The sequence below is a fragment of the Denticeps clupeoides genome, chromosome 8 (genome assembly GCF_900700375.1).
Source record: "Denticeps clupeoides chromosome 8, fDenClu1.1, whole genome shotgun sequence".
In the NCBI taxonomy this organism is placed as follows: Eukaryota; Metazoa; Chordata; class Actinopteri; order Clupeiformes; family Denticipitidae; genus Denticeps; species Denticeps clupeoides.
The window spans coordinates 6,845,363-6,859,897 of NC_041714.1; the positions used below are offsets into that span (position 1 = coordinate 6,845,363).

General features: G+C 42.9%; 1 protein-coding gene across 1 annotated transcript; it reads left to right on the plus strand.

Moving 5' to 3' along the window:
• Positions 1-6,956: 6,956 nt before the first annotated feature.
• Positions 6,957-13,252, plus strand: vax1 (ventral anterior homeobox 1). Its single transcript, XM_028989607.1, has 3 exons — positions 6,957-7,498; positions 8,823-9,010; positions 11,372-13,252. The coding sequence occupies exons 1-3, from the start codon at positions 7,288-7,290 to the stop codon at positions 11,966-11,968; spliced, it is 996 nt and encodes a 331-aa protein (XP_028845440.1). The 5' UTR covers positions 6,957-7,287; the 3' UTR covers positions 11,969-13,252.
• Positions 13,253-14,535: the final 1,283 nt, after the last annotated feature.

A 14,535-nucleotide genomic window follows, 5' to 3' on the forward strand; every position in this document is an offset into this window, starting at 1 on the left:
TCTGGATTGTATATACTGTTTAATTTTGTAATGAAAGGTAATGAAAAAAGTCCTGAGTGAGTCAGCCAATTTTTAACCCCCAGCAGATTAAATATTGCAAATCTCCTCATGAGAAGATCCTCAAGAGAAGCTAGGCGTTTCTTTCTCCATAATGATAACTTTTACGTGGTTTACTTTACCTTTAATGTCAGACAAGAGTAGTGTACCAAGAGTGGAAATAATCTCTTCATTCATACAATTTCTATTAATTTGACCATTCATATTAGATTTTACAGCATGTATTTAACAAAAAGTAGATATACTGGATTAACCCAAAATGATTCAGATTGGGTGACCTCTGGCACATATCACACTAGTCCATTTTTTTTTCTTTTTAGTCATTCAAAACGTTTTGTTCATCAAATGTATTGTTCAGACACTTAGTTGCGTCTATGAAGACTGAGCAGAAATTGGGAGCATTCTTATCATTGGTGTATTGGATGCATTGGTGTATGTAAATTATGTATGTATGTACATTATGTAACAATGTCTGGGTCTTTGTACTTTCATCCTTACTCTTGGTCTATTAAATTAATACATTTGCTCCTGTGAAAAAAATCGGCAAACCTGTGATAAAATCTATGAACATATCTATACAGAGTGTGATTGAAGAAGAAGGATTGGCGCTGCACTGCCTTTGCTTGACCACTAAAGGGCGCCAACAGGTCACCATAATCAAATCCTGTTGCAGTTGTCCTCTTTTACTCTGCACGACTGCAGTGCACTCCATATATTATGCATATTTCAACATTGCAACATAGCATTGCAAAATGTGGCTTTAACTGGATAAACCAGAAAACAAAAATCTACTGCATTGGAATTCTTTTAAAGAAATACATGCAAAAATAACATTTTAATTAGTAATTGAATTAGAATTATTTGAGATTCCAGGATGAGTCTCAGAAGTGGGACAGCACTGGAGGAATAGTCCATTCAAAACAGAGTCTCCAAACAGACATGGGTACACCACTATATGCTTTTTCCTATATATGGATCTATATATGAATGGGTTCAATTGTCACCTTTGGGAGGCTTGTTACTGACTATTAAATGAATGACACGTTGGTGGCCTGTTTTCTGCTTCCACAAAATAAAAACTAGTTCATATGCATCCACAAATATTGACTGTACCAATCAAAGTAAAAATATAAGAGTACAATTTGTTTGTCAGCGTTGTTTTTCTTTTAGATGTCGAGTTTGTACACCCCAAAATTGTCCAAAATGACAGCAGCGTCTCTGTGAGGTGCGACTAAAATGGAAAATATTGCATGAAATATGTATTATTTGATTGCAGCCAGGGAAGTTTCGTGTAGCAGACATCGCAACAGCAATTGCATATTGTCCTTTCCCCCACCGTTTATTCCAGAATCTTCAGGCCACACGCGGATGAATGTCTGTGTTTTCGATGATCACCGGTCACCAAAGTGGTTTTCTGGCCCAAGTTTTTCCCTCCAGCCTTAAGCTCCTTGACACTTTTGCTCTCCGACAACACCCTCCCCCTCGCTGCAGTAAAAGCCATGTTGCACTGAAAATCCCGGCTCTTCTGATGAGGGACGCCACACTTGACAGGAGTGTCCCCTCCCCTGCCCAAGACAAAAGGCGGCAGGTCACGGGGCTGCATTCCCCTCGAGCCCAAATTTTCACAGGTATTCATGGGCTCCTCGTACGGGCCTGAGCGAGGTGAAGTGTTGTGGTGGAGCGCGCTGGGTATTGAATTTTCCACAGGCGCCGAGCGGTGCAGGGAAACGAGGGGGTTGAGACGAGATGCTGGGGCACGGCGACGCGGGACAAGATGCCCGCTAATGGCGGAGGGAAGGATGATTGCAAGAAAAATGAACTCCCTCGAAGGCAATGGATAGGTACGCCGCCACTGAGGGCCGGCCGGCGACAAGGGCAGCAGCAGGAGGGTGTGTGTTGTCGCATGTCCAATCTGACTTGCAATAGTGTTGGTGGCACTGCCGTAAAAACGGTATTTACCGAGATTACAATGCATGAACGCTGCAAGCCTTGACTTGAGGAAGTGCCTGCCCATGTCTGCTTCCTTGAGAAGGTTATTTAGCTAGAGACCCCGTGACCGGCATTAACAATAAATACACAATTCCATTTTCTTTAGTCTTCTTAGAGAATTCCAAAGCTCTACACATTAACCTAGAACTCGTTTGAAATCACTGAAGTTGATGGACAATATTAGTCCCTCGTAATCAATCTTTTTGTGAGCCTTTTATTAAGACAAAAGGAGCACTTATATTCATATTAAAGTCATACGATGTCGTTGTGTCTTTGAATAAAAGGATTTTATGACGAATAAAACCAGCCGGAAAGGAAGCCAGGCAGCTGTGTTCTCTGTTTAACCTACTGCTGACTGTGTTGTGTGTCTGGGAATTACGGGTGGATTAGCCCCGCTGAGAGTTGTGGCGATTACCTGCAGACAGTTCCCAGAATGCCACCCGGCGTGACCCTGGTCCAACCCCGGCGCTGCAGAGATGCTGCACCCTGCACCACACTTCGGTTGTTGCTCAAGCCCAGAGAATTGTGGCAAAATCAGACCAGTGTTGGCTTTTATTGTCTACTTAGATGGTGAGGTACGCTGGCCTCATCCCACTTTGGGTGCACTATGTGCAATCTAACAAAAAAATTTACGTGTGTAAAAATGTGGACTAAATGCCGTATCAAGACACTTTGATAATTAAAGAAATCGCAGTGTCTGTGAACACAGAACATCTAGTTAACAGGTAACAGGTATCAGTTTTTACATGCCGATGTCTGGTATAACATAAAAAAACAGAAAAATGTCACATATGGTGGAAATCGGTTTCTTAGGAAAACTCCTCTTCCCGCAACATGATTTCTTTACTGCAACTCTGCACACATTTCCCTGGATTCATTACAAGTACTGGGCCGGCTGCCCTAACCGGGAAACCTCGTGAACGACCATCGTCTATCGCTGGCGTTGGGTGGTCATGGGTCCCTTCCCCAATACTGCAGCGGGGTAATTCTGCAGCGGGGGCCGGGCTTTGCGCCTCGGCTTCTCCGCCGTGGACCTGAAATGGCGGACTGCATTCAGTTTCCAGCGCATAATAACTGTACTTAACCGCCACCTCACTCCCGTCGCGCTGGATTTTTCCTTTTTGATCTGTTGCCAGGCATTGAACCTGCTGTGGTCCCCCGGGCGTTTAAAACACGCCTGCTGGAGATGGGGTGAACAGGGGGGAGAGGGGGCTTTGTAAAGAGGTGGCGGAAGCATTAGTTGTGAGAAAACACTGAGTGATTTATGGCAGCTTCAGTAATTAGCCCCTAATGAGCTATTACACACAAGATAGTTCTCAAGTCGATGGATTCTCCGTCTCCCGCCCTCCGTCTCTATAAAAACCTGCATCCAGAAAGCCTTCAATTAGGGGCGGTTGGGGAAAAATGCTCCCCTATTAATGACATAAATGTAACCGGAACAGGAGAGGTATGACCATGAGTCCAGCACCAACACTATGACCATGTTTGGTCCTGCTATCCTACCGGTTTAGCCATGATATTAAATTAGGTGGCCATGAGCCGATTAAGTTTATCGTGGGATGTTTAGTCTTATTGCCATCCACGGCGTTGCTGGGGCAGGTTATTGTACGCTCTCCTTTTTTTCATTACGGCTGTGAGGATGTCCAGAGGACACGAGCTGGGGACTGAGCTGACAGGGGCCGTCCACATTCTGCACTTTAGGAACTCAGGACTCACTTCGGGTATTTGTGGACGGCATCTAAATTGTTCAAAAACCTATCGAGAGCGTTAAACGTTATGCGCCATATTATTTTACACGCAGTGAAAAGTGAGGCAAACAAAATGACTGATGATGAGATGCCCCCTGATGGGCTGAAGATCGCAGGTGGACCTTTAGAAAACTTTGCAAACTACGTCCCATCTCCCAGGAGGAGAAGCTTTGCATTTTCATCTGACACCGTTTTCATTTCAACAGACAGCACACCTTCTACGGCATCTACAGTCTCAGTGAGGTGCCTATATTCCACAACAGACAGATTACAGATGTTTGATGACATCATACTGATGACATCATACCATCAAACATGACACACCGAACTACTGTCAGTGTCTAGGCTTAATGTCAGACATACACTACTGTAAAATCATTTATTCATCAATTTTATAGACAAATATTAATCATGACTATTCACAGCCTAGTAATCCAATTGTTTCATTCAATAATACATAATACATAATACAATAATAGCTAGTGAAGACACATTTGGTTAAAAAAATCTAGTCCAACAATTAAGTCCAACTCCATAACTCAGGTGACTGCCACTGGCATGTGTGACAGTGGCCTCATGAGTCCACAGGCTGCCAATGTAGGACAGTTCAAAAGTTGACAGGTTGTCCTGAAAGGGTGTTTTTAAAACTCTGATATAGCATTTAAAGCTCCTCTCCAACCTCTGTTCTGGTTTGAAAGGTTTGACCCACACGTCACTCATGCACATCAGATAAAAAGACCTACTTAACCAGTGATCAGAACCCCAGACAGCTCATTTTTATTATTTTTTATTCTTTATTAATTTTCTTTATTCAGTACACACAAAAAACACATGGAATGGGGCTCTGACCTTGCCATTGATCTCTTGGAACTGAATCACTGACACAGGTATGTTTTATTTCAGACTAACTTTGAGAGGAGAGGAAATCAAATAAAGATCTTCACCATAAAACTATTTTGTAATAAATAATCTAAAATTGTATGCAGAATGTAAAAAAATAACTACTTGACTGTGAACTGAAATAAGCCTTGACATATTTTACTTATAATAATAGCATGAACTGGTGATCAGTAGATGAAAGGCATTGTGGGTGAGAAAGCATATAGATTTTCTTCGCAGGTATTATGGTCTCGATAGCAAATTATATGGAGTGGGATGCCAAATAATAAAGCAGGAAAACCTTTGAGGCCCTTCCTTTGTTTTATCTTTCTTGGTTAGTCAATGGTTAGTCAATGTTGGGCAAATGGTGGCTGAATACTGTAATGTAATACTGTAATACAGCATAAATGTATTCCGTAACGTATTCCATTACAGAACAAAAAGGAATCTATTCAGAATACTTTTAGAATACATACAAAATATGTTTTTAAAAGAATGTGCTGCATCTTTACTTTGAAACATTTCTTCATTTGCAATATTTATACCCTTGTAAGTGGGTGTAAATATTGCACGGGTTTTGTGACTACATTCAATAGCATAAGGGAGTGCTGTTTGGGATTTAGACCAAAATTCCTTACTTAATGCAGTTACGTATACATTGTAAAATGTAACATATCATAAATGAATTGTACAAAGTAACACAGACTGAATATAGATACTTATTCTTTCATAATTTGAATAAGTATCATTAACCCTGCTAATTCTTTAAATTGGCCATGCAAAGAATGCATTATTTCATGTCTCCAGAAGAAGGGCAGGTGCTGCGGTAAAATTCTGTGTAAATACCATGTTATTACATGTTAATGATGCAAATCAATTAAAATGCTTAATTAACCTGTTATGTATGTACATAAATGATGACATGCTATTATATTGCAGATGAGTATCTGGACCTCTGGTGCTGTAGAGTCTCTCTCTCTTTTCATGCTGCATTTTCCCAAGCCTGAGCAGAGCAGCGAATGCAGTAGAGCTTTCTCCCTTCTTCTCCAAAACCATTCTTTTCTTACCATCCTCTTACCTTTCTTAACAGCTTCCCCCAACCCTTTCCACTTCAGCGGGCCACCCCAAACACTCCGTGAATAAAGTTAGTGCAACACGCGGCCCTTCACGGCCTCCCAGCTCCACCGCACCTCACAGACGCACTCGTGGAATTGTTTGTTAATAGTCCAATTAGATAATTGCCATCTTTCACTCCTTTTCCTCTTTCTTTCTCATAAAGGGATGAATGGACGCTGGAGAAAGGGAGGGGTGGAGAAGAGCAAAGAGGGCCGGCGGGCCCCGCAAGGTGACAAGAAGGGCCCGGGCATGTTCTTTGCACGGGGGCCATTGGCTTGAATTGAATCATTGTAGCCTAATCAATGGTCTTATTGGATTACCAGCCACTGCTGCTCCCCGAGATTCTGTTGCACTGACAATGAAATAGCTGAGAGCGAGTGGGTGGGAGTCTAGTGTGTGTGTCTGTGAGTGTGTGTGTGTGTGTGTGTGTGGGAGAGGGACGGGGTAAGAAGGGGGGGGGGGGGGGCTCACTTAGCTTTGCTGAGTGTGAGTGTTTGGGGAGTTAAGGCAGAAGCTTTTGTGTCCCAGTTTCGGCTTTAGCCGATGTGTTCGTCCGAGGGCGATGGTTTCCAGCTGAAGGTGGGCGCTGAGGGTCCGATCGTTGCCGGACGGTGCATGCAGCCATCTCCTCTTCCTCCGTCTCCATTAGAAATTTCATCTGTTGTGGATTTTTTTGGGGTGTTTTTTTTTCACCACCGTCTCCATCACTCCGCCTCTGATTGTCTCTCTCTCTCACTCTCTCTCTCTCTCGCTGTCTTTTTCTGTCGCCCGCTCTGCCTCCTGCGGTTGAACCATAACGAGAGAGAGAGAGAGAGAGAGAGAGAGAGGGCTGCACATCAGTGAGGACTCCATAGTCACCAGCAAAGTGAGCCAGCGCGACCGGTGCGAGCAGCATTAGGCGGTTCTTCTCCAAAAATGCCTGGCCACACACCAAGGACCCGAGGATGAAGTGTCTGGGAACTTTTCTGGAAGTGGCATTCCTCAGTACATGTCGCATGTGTGTGTGTGCGTGTGTGTGCGTGTGTGTGCTGCTGCTGGGCTGTCGGGGAGGCTTTTTGTGCCAAACCGAGACCAATCATTTCACTTGATTCAGTAGCTGAGGGCTGAGTGATGGAGAGGGACGGAACGAGCGCACCCCTCCATTAGGGGCCAATGTTTTTTTTTTTTTTTTTTTTTTTTTTTTGCGTATTCATGAGGTTACGCAAATGTGGAGGCAGCAGAAAATTACCGTAATCAATTGAAACGGGGAGCGCGCATCCGTCCGTCCGTCCGTCCGTCCGTCGCCCTGATTATTTGGAGATCATCTATCCGCTTGATGTGCGGGTAACGAGGTGACAGGAGGGGGGACCTCAGTCGCCGTTCTCGTCGACGGTAAGTCCACGATCATTGGGCAAGTGAGGCTGGACAGCAGTAAATAGGGTGGTCTGGTGGAGCATTAGGTAGTTGACTCGGAGGCTGCGAGGGGCTGCGATACTGTCCCCGGGGAGGAAGAAGATCGATGAGAATGGACGTCCGGTACAATCAAGACACTGAGTCGGGGATGATGCTGAAGAATGGGCTGAAGGAGGGCAAGGACGGCAAGGACTCCCAGGGAAACCTTTCCAAAACGTTCCTGAAGGATCAGCAGGAGTCGGGGGCGACGGAGGGCTGTGAAAAAAGTCAGGGCAGCGCAGGAGACCCGGACTACTGCAGGAGAATCCTGGTGCGAGGTGAGAACACCCATCTTCGTTTTTATCCACTCGGGAATGGGCGAGTGAGGAAACCTCAGATCCACGGGAGGAATTTGCCGAGCCCGGTTAGAAAGTCAGCTCATTTCATAATCCAGGTTTTATTATTAGAACTGGTTTCTGTAACAACGTACAGATTTCAGAAAGCATGGTTCAACTTGTAAATTAATATTGGCAAAAACATTCCAGTGATTCTAATGCCTGAAAAAAACAACGCACATAATACATCTAATATGTTTTTAAAACTATCATAGAATGATAATATTATAATAGTTTTATAACATTCACATTCACATAAATCACATTCAAAGACTCATTCCCGCTTCATTGTTTGTCATAGCTCATAATCTAAAACCTTTACAAATCTTGTATTGGACTTTATTTATTTAGTATTTATCCAGTATAATTTTAAATATGTGAAGGTATAAAATTCAGAGCAGTATAAAAGGTATCTGCTTCTATTTGCCATTTCCTTATTTATGATTATTTGAAATGGTGAAATTGTAAATGTAGCACAAAGTGAACACACTTATTTCCCTGAATGCGACAAAGCGCCCAATGTCTGCATTTAATGTTTGATTTTACAGGATTGATTTAGTTACATTTAGTAACTGCAACAATAATTATAATAATCAAATAAAGAGCAATTTGTATGAACACAGCGAAAAGTCAATATTGACCAATTTGCTTTTACGTTTTTTGTGTGTGTTTTGGCCATGTTCTGTCTTAGAAAACAAAATACATTTACTTTGATTTATTTTTTGCTAATTTATTGTGCAATATTATTTAAAGAACAAATGTAATTAATCAGAAATTCACTTTTAATGAAGAAAATCTCCTTTCAATGTTTTAAATTATTTTAATAGTGAAGTCTGAAACAGAGGCATATAGAGATTGAATTCATCAAATTTCTGTGGTGTTTTACTTAATTTAATTAAACAAAATATAGAAAGAATATAATATTTTTTTAGCATATTATGCATACTTCATGTTTATGTACACATTTCTTAAATCATTGAATTCTATTATTTTTCATAAAGGTTTTAAATAATATATTAAAGGAGAAAAGACGGGTACAGATATACAGACTTTTTAATACAATTATTAATTTTGTATTCAAATGCCATACATTTTTGTTGTAAATATTTTATATTATTTTCTGAATTATTTCTTCAGAATTCTACATAAATACTATTTTTATTTTAATATTCTAATATTTAATTAAAGGCAAACTAAACTGGTCAACAAAACTGCATGTCTCCTACTAGAGAATACTCAAATAGTTCTTACACTTGTTTATTTCCAGATGCCAAAGGGTCCATCAGAGAGATCATTCTGCCGAAGGGGCTGGATCTGGACCGACCCAAACGCACCAGGACCTCCTTCACGGCAGAGCAGCTCTATCGCCTGGAGATGGAGTTCCAGAGGTGTCAGTATGTCGTGGGCAGAGAGCGAACCGAACTGGCCCGTCAGCTCAACCTGTCTGAAACTCAGGTAAAACACACACACACACACACACACACACTCTCAGACTGGGACCTCAGAGTGTTTGGGAGCTGTGTGTGTGAAAATGGCTTCTGTTGAAAATCAGCCACACTTCCTGTGTGCCAGAAAGCAATTTTAACCCATTTACCTGCAGAAAGCAGATTTGTGCTAACAGCAGTGTAAAAGTCAATGTGAATTGGTGTTGTGCTGAAATAATGCTGATACTTACTTAAACCCACACTTTAGATTTTTTTTTTCAACTTTCTGATGACTGATGACAGCTATAATCTGAGGTGTCTGGAGATTCTCTGCAATTTCCCTCTGTATCCGTGAGCAAGAAAATGCAGCCGCTGATGCGGTCGCTGTTTTATTTTCTTCAGGCTGCCAGAGAACAGACGACCCTGCTAATAATATTTTAACCTCCCATATATTTAAATACTTTTCTTTCCAATCCGTAACGTTCTCTGTAAAATAGCATGGCTCGACCCTGATCTAAGACGTTTGTTTGGGCGTATTTTAGATTTTGAGTCATCAGCCATGAAAAAAAAAAAAAAATGGCCTGGAAAAGCATTTTTTCACCTCGCACTCAGCCAAGAGGTCACGCAAAGGTCTGTGCGCGCTCACTGTGGTGAACTGTACGTGCCCCCGGCTCAGCCACGCGCTTGCGCGCTGCACGGCAGCTGGGATTACACATCCGCTTACAGCTCATGCAAACCGGCCAGACGTGTTGACGAGATACTAATGTGTGTGTGGGTATGCGGGCATGAATAACACTCGTGTCTGAAATTACAGGCAACAATCATTGCGAAATGTTTGATGACTATCGAATCATTGCCGTACTAGAGTTCCAACGTCGACGAAAGAAAACAAGAGAAAGAGGGTCAATCTACATTCATCAGAGGGACCGTTTCTGTTATAAATGTCAGTTTCTGTCCATTGCTTTTTACCGACATTATCGCTGCAGTGCTTTTTAGTTGTACCATATTCAGATATGATTAAATATGGCAAGATACTGAAGTCATTAGTTTTTTTTTTGCAGGTTATTTTGGTGAATTGTCCTTCAACATGCATGCACGTGAATGCGTTAAACGAGACTGTGGTATAGCTGAGCGGGTCGGTTTTTGTCACAGGGAGCATCATTCGTCAGTATTAATTGCCTCAGCTACTTGGTTGAATTAAATCTTTTTTCTTTTGCCCTGATGAAGTGGGCCCTAATGGCGGCATCGTAAAAAAAAAAAAAATTAACATTCCCCTTCAAAGTAACGGGGGGACATGGCACGTTCGTTTTGTCTGAAGTGTTCCGCACAATCAGTTTTGTTTGTGCCACGCAGCTCAGGAAGGCGTGGAGAGAAGGGCCGAAGGGAAACGCGCCCATTCAGGCCGCTGGGCGCTTGGCAATATTTATACGGGAGCTTGCTAATGTAGAGAGGGTGCAATAAATGGGGTTGCGGATGAGCGCTTACAATGGGGGGGGGGGGGGGGGGGGGGCATGATGACGGACTGATCAGACCCCCATTTACAGAGCTTTCTTGGGGGGGGGTCGCGTTTTCCAGTTGACCTACTAACCCATCTCACGGCATTTGCACGACTGGCCAAAAATGATCGCTTAACACACGACAAGCATCAGTGAACATTAAAAAAATTTTCACCACTATGTTTTCGTGTCTTTTTACATTTTTTTTATATAAACCCACATTTTTGCACCTACATAAATTGTCCCGCGAGTGTGAAAGCGCAGTGTTGATCATTCGTTATCAACTCGGATGCTTTTTTTTTTTCCGCATGTGGACCTGCCTGCTTTTCCAGTCGGCTGTTATTGCAGCCCGCTGTTGTGCTTCAAGTGTCTGATTGCTTTCCTTTTATCTCCCCGCAACGCTTTGTCTCGCAGTGACACTGCTGTAGGTTAAACTCGTTTTTTTTTTTTTTTTGCGCCTGTTCTTTCGCCTTGGCGAGGGGAGGCATTGTGTGGCGAGCAAGGTCTCAGCCATTTTCTGCTCCTTCTTTCACGTGCTGCTGAGAAAACAGCTACATTAAAACTCGCGCTCACCGCATCTGGCTTTATTATCTGGAACTTTATTGCCTCCGAGGTGCGGAGGGTTCGTGCTGCATAACCTGCCGACCACGTAACGCATTTCAGTGCCGAATTCAGTTGTTTAAATGTCGACTGCATGTGACTACAAGATGGCCCCGGCGCTGACCTAAGCCACCTTATGACTTATAAATGAAGTGCATGAGTCTTCTGATGACGCTTTGTATGCAGCACGGTGTGTGGAGAACAAAGGATGAGAATGATTGATCCTTTTTGTTTTTTATCTTGGCACAGACACACACCCACACAGTCTTTCTTTCTCTCCCTCCCTCTGCCTGCAGGTAAAAGTCTGGTTCCAGAACCGGCGCACCAAGCAGAAGAAGGACCAGGGCAAGGACTCGGAGCTGCGTTCGGTGGTCTCGGAGACGGCAGCCACCTGCAGCGTGCTGCGCCTGCTGGAGCAGGGCCGCCTGTTAACTCCGCCCGGCCTGCCGGGCCTGCTGCCCCACTGCGGCTCGGCCCTGCGCGGGCCCTCCATGGCCCTCACCGCCACCTCCAGCAGCTCTTCCACCCCCAACGGCAGCGGGAGCAGCGCCAGCAGCAGCACTGGCAGCAGCAGCAGCGCCAGCAGCACCGGGGTGGCGGGGAGCAGCCCGACCCAGCCCGCCGTCACCGGCTCAGGGACGTCGCTCGCGGGCCTCCAGGGCTCCACGGCCGGCGGCTCGCACCCACACCCCCATCACGGGCTGTTCGGCTTCCCCATGCCTGCGCTGCTGGGCTCGGTGGCCACGCGCATCTCCACCAGCCCTCTCGCCATGGCCGGCTCCCTGGCCGGAAACCTGCAGGAACTCTCGGCGCGCTACCTGAGCTCCTCCGCGTTCGAGCCTTACTCTCGAACCAATGGCAAAGAGGCCATGGACAAAAAGACCTTGGAATGACGCGGATTACTATTTTTTAAAAATCGTTTTTATCATGGCCTGGTTTTCCCTGTAAGGGGTTGGAATTTTGGACATTTCGTTCTCTCTATGTTTGTGAGCCTTTTCGTCTGTGTTGTTTGTGCCGTGCGCCTCATTTCTTCATCCTTCATGTAATCGTCTCGCTGCACACACATGATGCCTGTCTCTCATACACACACACACACACACACACACACACATCCACAAGACTTTTTAAAAAGCTTCAGCTTTTTGCACTAAGATCAAATCCTTGCATTCGGGCCGAACTGTTTTCAGAACCAATTTATCGTGAGAGGTCTGCATTACTATTATTTTTTGTATTTATTTTGGTACAACATTGCAAGGGTGAAATTAAAGCTATTCGATCCCATATTCTGGCAAAATGTCTATATTTAGAACAAATAAGAATGATTTTCCACAGAAAAAAATAAATAAATTATTGGCAGTAATAAGAAACCGTTCATAATTATAGTTTTTTTTTAAATAGACACTTTTTGTTATTAAATAAATGGTTTTGATAAAAATGACAGAAAGACAGACACCACTTTAAGCCAAAACAAACGAAGGAAATTGTCACACTGTACTGTAGTTTAACTGTTCTGTGTTGTTTTCTAAATGGTTTTTGTGAGGACTTTGCCCAGTACGATTTTTTTATAAACGCGTCTCAGATTTGTGACTTAAACGTCTTTATTATGCAGTATTCCACATCGCTGTCTGTGATAATGCTGAAAACTGTTGTCCTGGTTTCCATGTTAAGCTATAATCCGGAGACAAGCTTTGGGACCTCTGATAAGCTGCTCGCACAAGTTGGGACACCTCATTAATTGCTGGAGAGAGTAATGGATATTAATGGCGGAAGGTCTTCTGATTTTCCTTCACGGACATAACCACGGCGCTTCTGAAGTCAAACACTGTGAAAGATGTCACCAAGCAAACGGAGCTTAGTCAGATGAGGAAAAGAAATATCAAAGAGCATTGTCTTTTGGTTTTGGAGAAAAAAAACAGTACTTGTATAAAAACCAAGGAACATGAGAATTGTACAACACAACAAAAATGGCTATTTTATTGTAAATTATTCTTGTCTGTAAGTAATAGATGATTAGTATATTTGAAAATGCTGAAAGATTGAATGTATAGTTGAGGGTGGGGGTGAACCAGTCAAATCTCTTTGGTGCTGTTGTTGTTGAATATCTTGAACTTTGTGAAATGTGCTGCGCGTGTGGATATATAAATATATATTATATATGACTTCAAACATACCACAAACCCAGCTGAATGTCCTCTTCCTTTTTCTTCGTTTCCTCTCCTGCCATGTCAGTGTGAGTTGGTGTATGACGGTTCGTCTTATTCTGTCATGTGAGACTGACTGGGAGCATGAGGCTGTGTGTTAAAGAATATGTAACTGAACAATGGCATGGCCAGAAGGTATGAGAATCGTTTTTAAAAACTTAAATAGTCAAGTCACACTATTTATCAGACCGCCCTTGTTCTATGCCACCGTCCTTGCTGACCTGTCACCTACGGCCATCGCGCTGGAGACCTTCTCCGGCATTCCAGCTTGTTGGCTCCTGTGTGTGGCTACTCTGAAGCCCAAACTGTGAATGGCGCCGGCTGATCTTGTTACGTGGTTCCCTTGTTTTGACAGCTGAACAGTAGGCCAGCTTGTGAAACAAAAGCCAAAGGGGGTTCGAGCCCACTGAGAGGGGATTGAGTCGATAATGAAGCTAAAAAGACTTCCGCGCTCCCCAAAGATATGTTATGAAGGCAAAAAAATCATAATAATTAGGTAAACAATAAAAAGCAATGCACACAACGTTCAAAGGAATTCGTTTATTTTGAGACATGCAATTAACTTGAATTTAATTAATATTTGAAAGAAATTTGGACTGAGATTTTAAAAAATGGTTTCAGAATACTGACATGGATGGTTATTGTTGGTAAAAGGTTTCAAAAATGCCAGAAAGAAAAACATGTTGTCCTTGATCAAACTTTACTTTATATATATATATATATATATATATATATATATACACACACACACACACACACACACACACACACATATATATATATGTGTGTGTATATATATATATATGTGTGTGTGTGTATATATATATATGTGTGTGTGTGTGTGTGTGTGTGTGTGTAGTATTGGTTATCTCTCTCTCTCTCTCAATATCAATATTGTGAAATATTTTATGTGGAAATAATTAATAATGAAAAACTGTCCGAGCTATAATGGATAATTGAGAAGGTAGAAAACCTCTAAAGTAGTCTTCACCATGAAGATCCCAGATCATTTCTTCTGGCTTATAAGTGGATGTAAAGCAACAGTTTACATTTCTCCAGCCTTAATTTTACGTCTTCATTACACTCATGGCACATTTTCCTGCTTTAATACAGGACAGGTGTGGTTTCTAGTGAACACTGCACCTTGGGAACTTTAAGCTCTTCTAAAATATTCCAGTGGTCTTCATTGGTGGCTTCGTGTGTGTGTGTGTGTGTGTGTGTGTGTTTGACAGCAGGGTGTTTGTGCAGTGAAGGCTGAG

Bases quoted from the DNA above. Each gene is read 5' to 3' on its own strand.
- vax1 (XM_028989607.1), top strand. From the start codon at position 7,288: ATGAGAATGGACGTCCGGTACAATCAAGACACTGAGTCGGGGATGATG. The intron at 7,499-8,822 runs GTGAGAACACCC...GTTTATTTCCAG, and splicing joins CAGGAGAATCCTGGTGCGAG to ATGCCAAAGGGTCCATCAGA. The intron at 9,011-11,371 runs GTAAAACACACA...CTCTGCCTGCAG, and splicing joins TCAACCTGTCTGAAACTCAG to GTAAAAGTCTGGTTCCAGAA.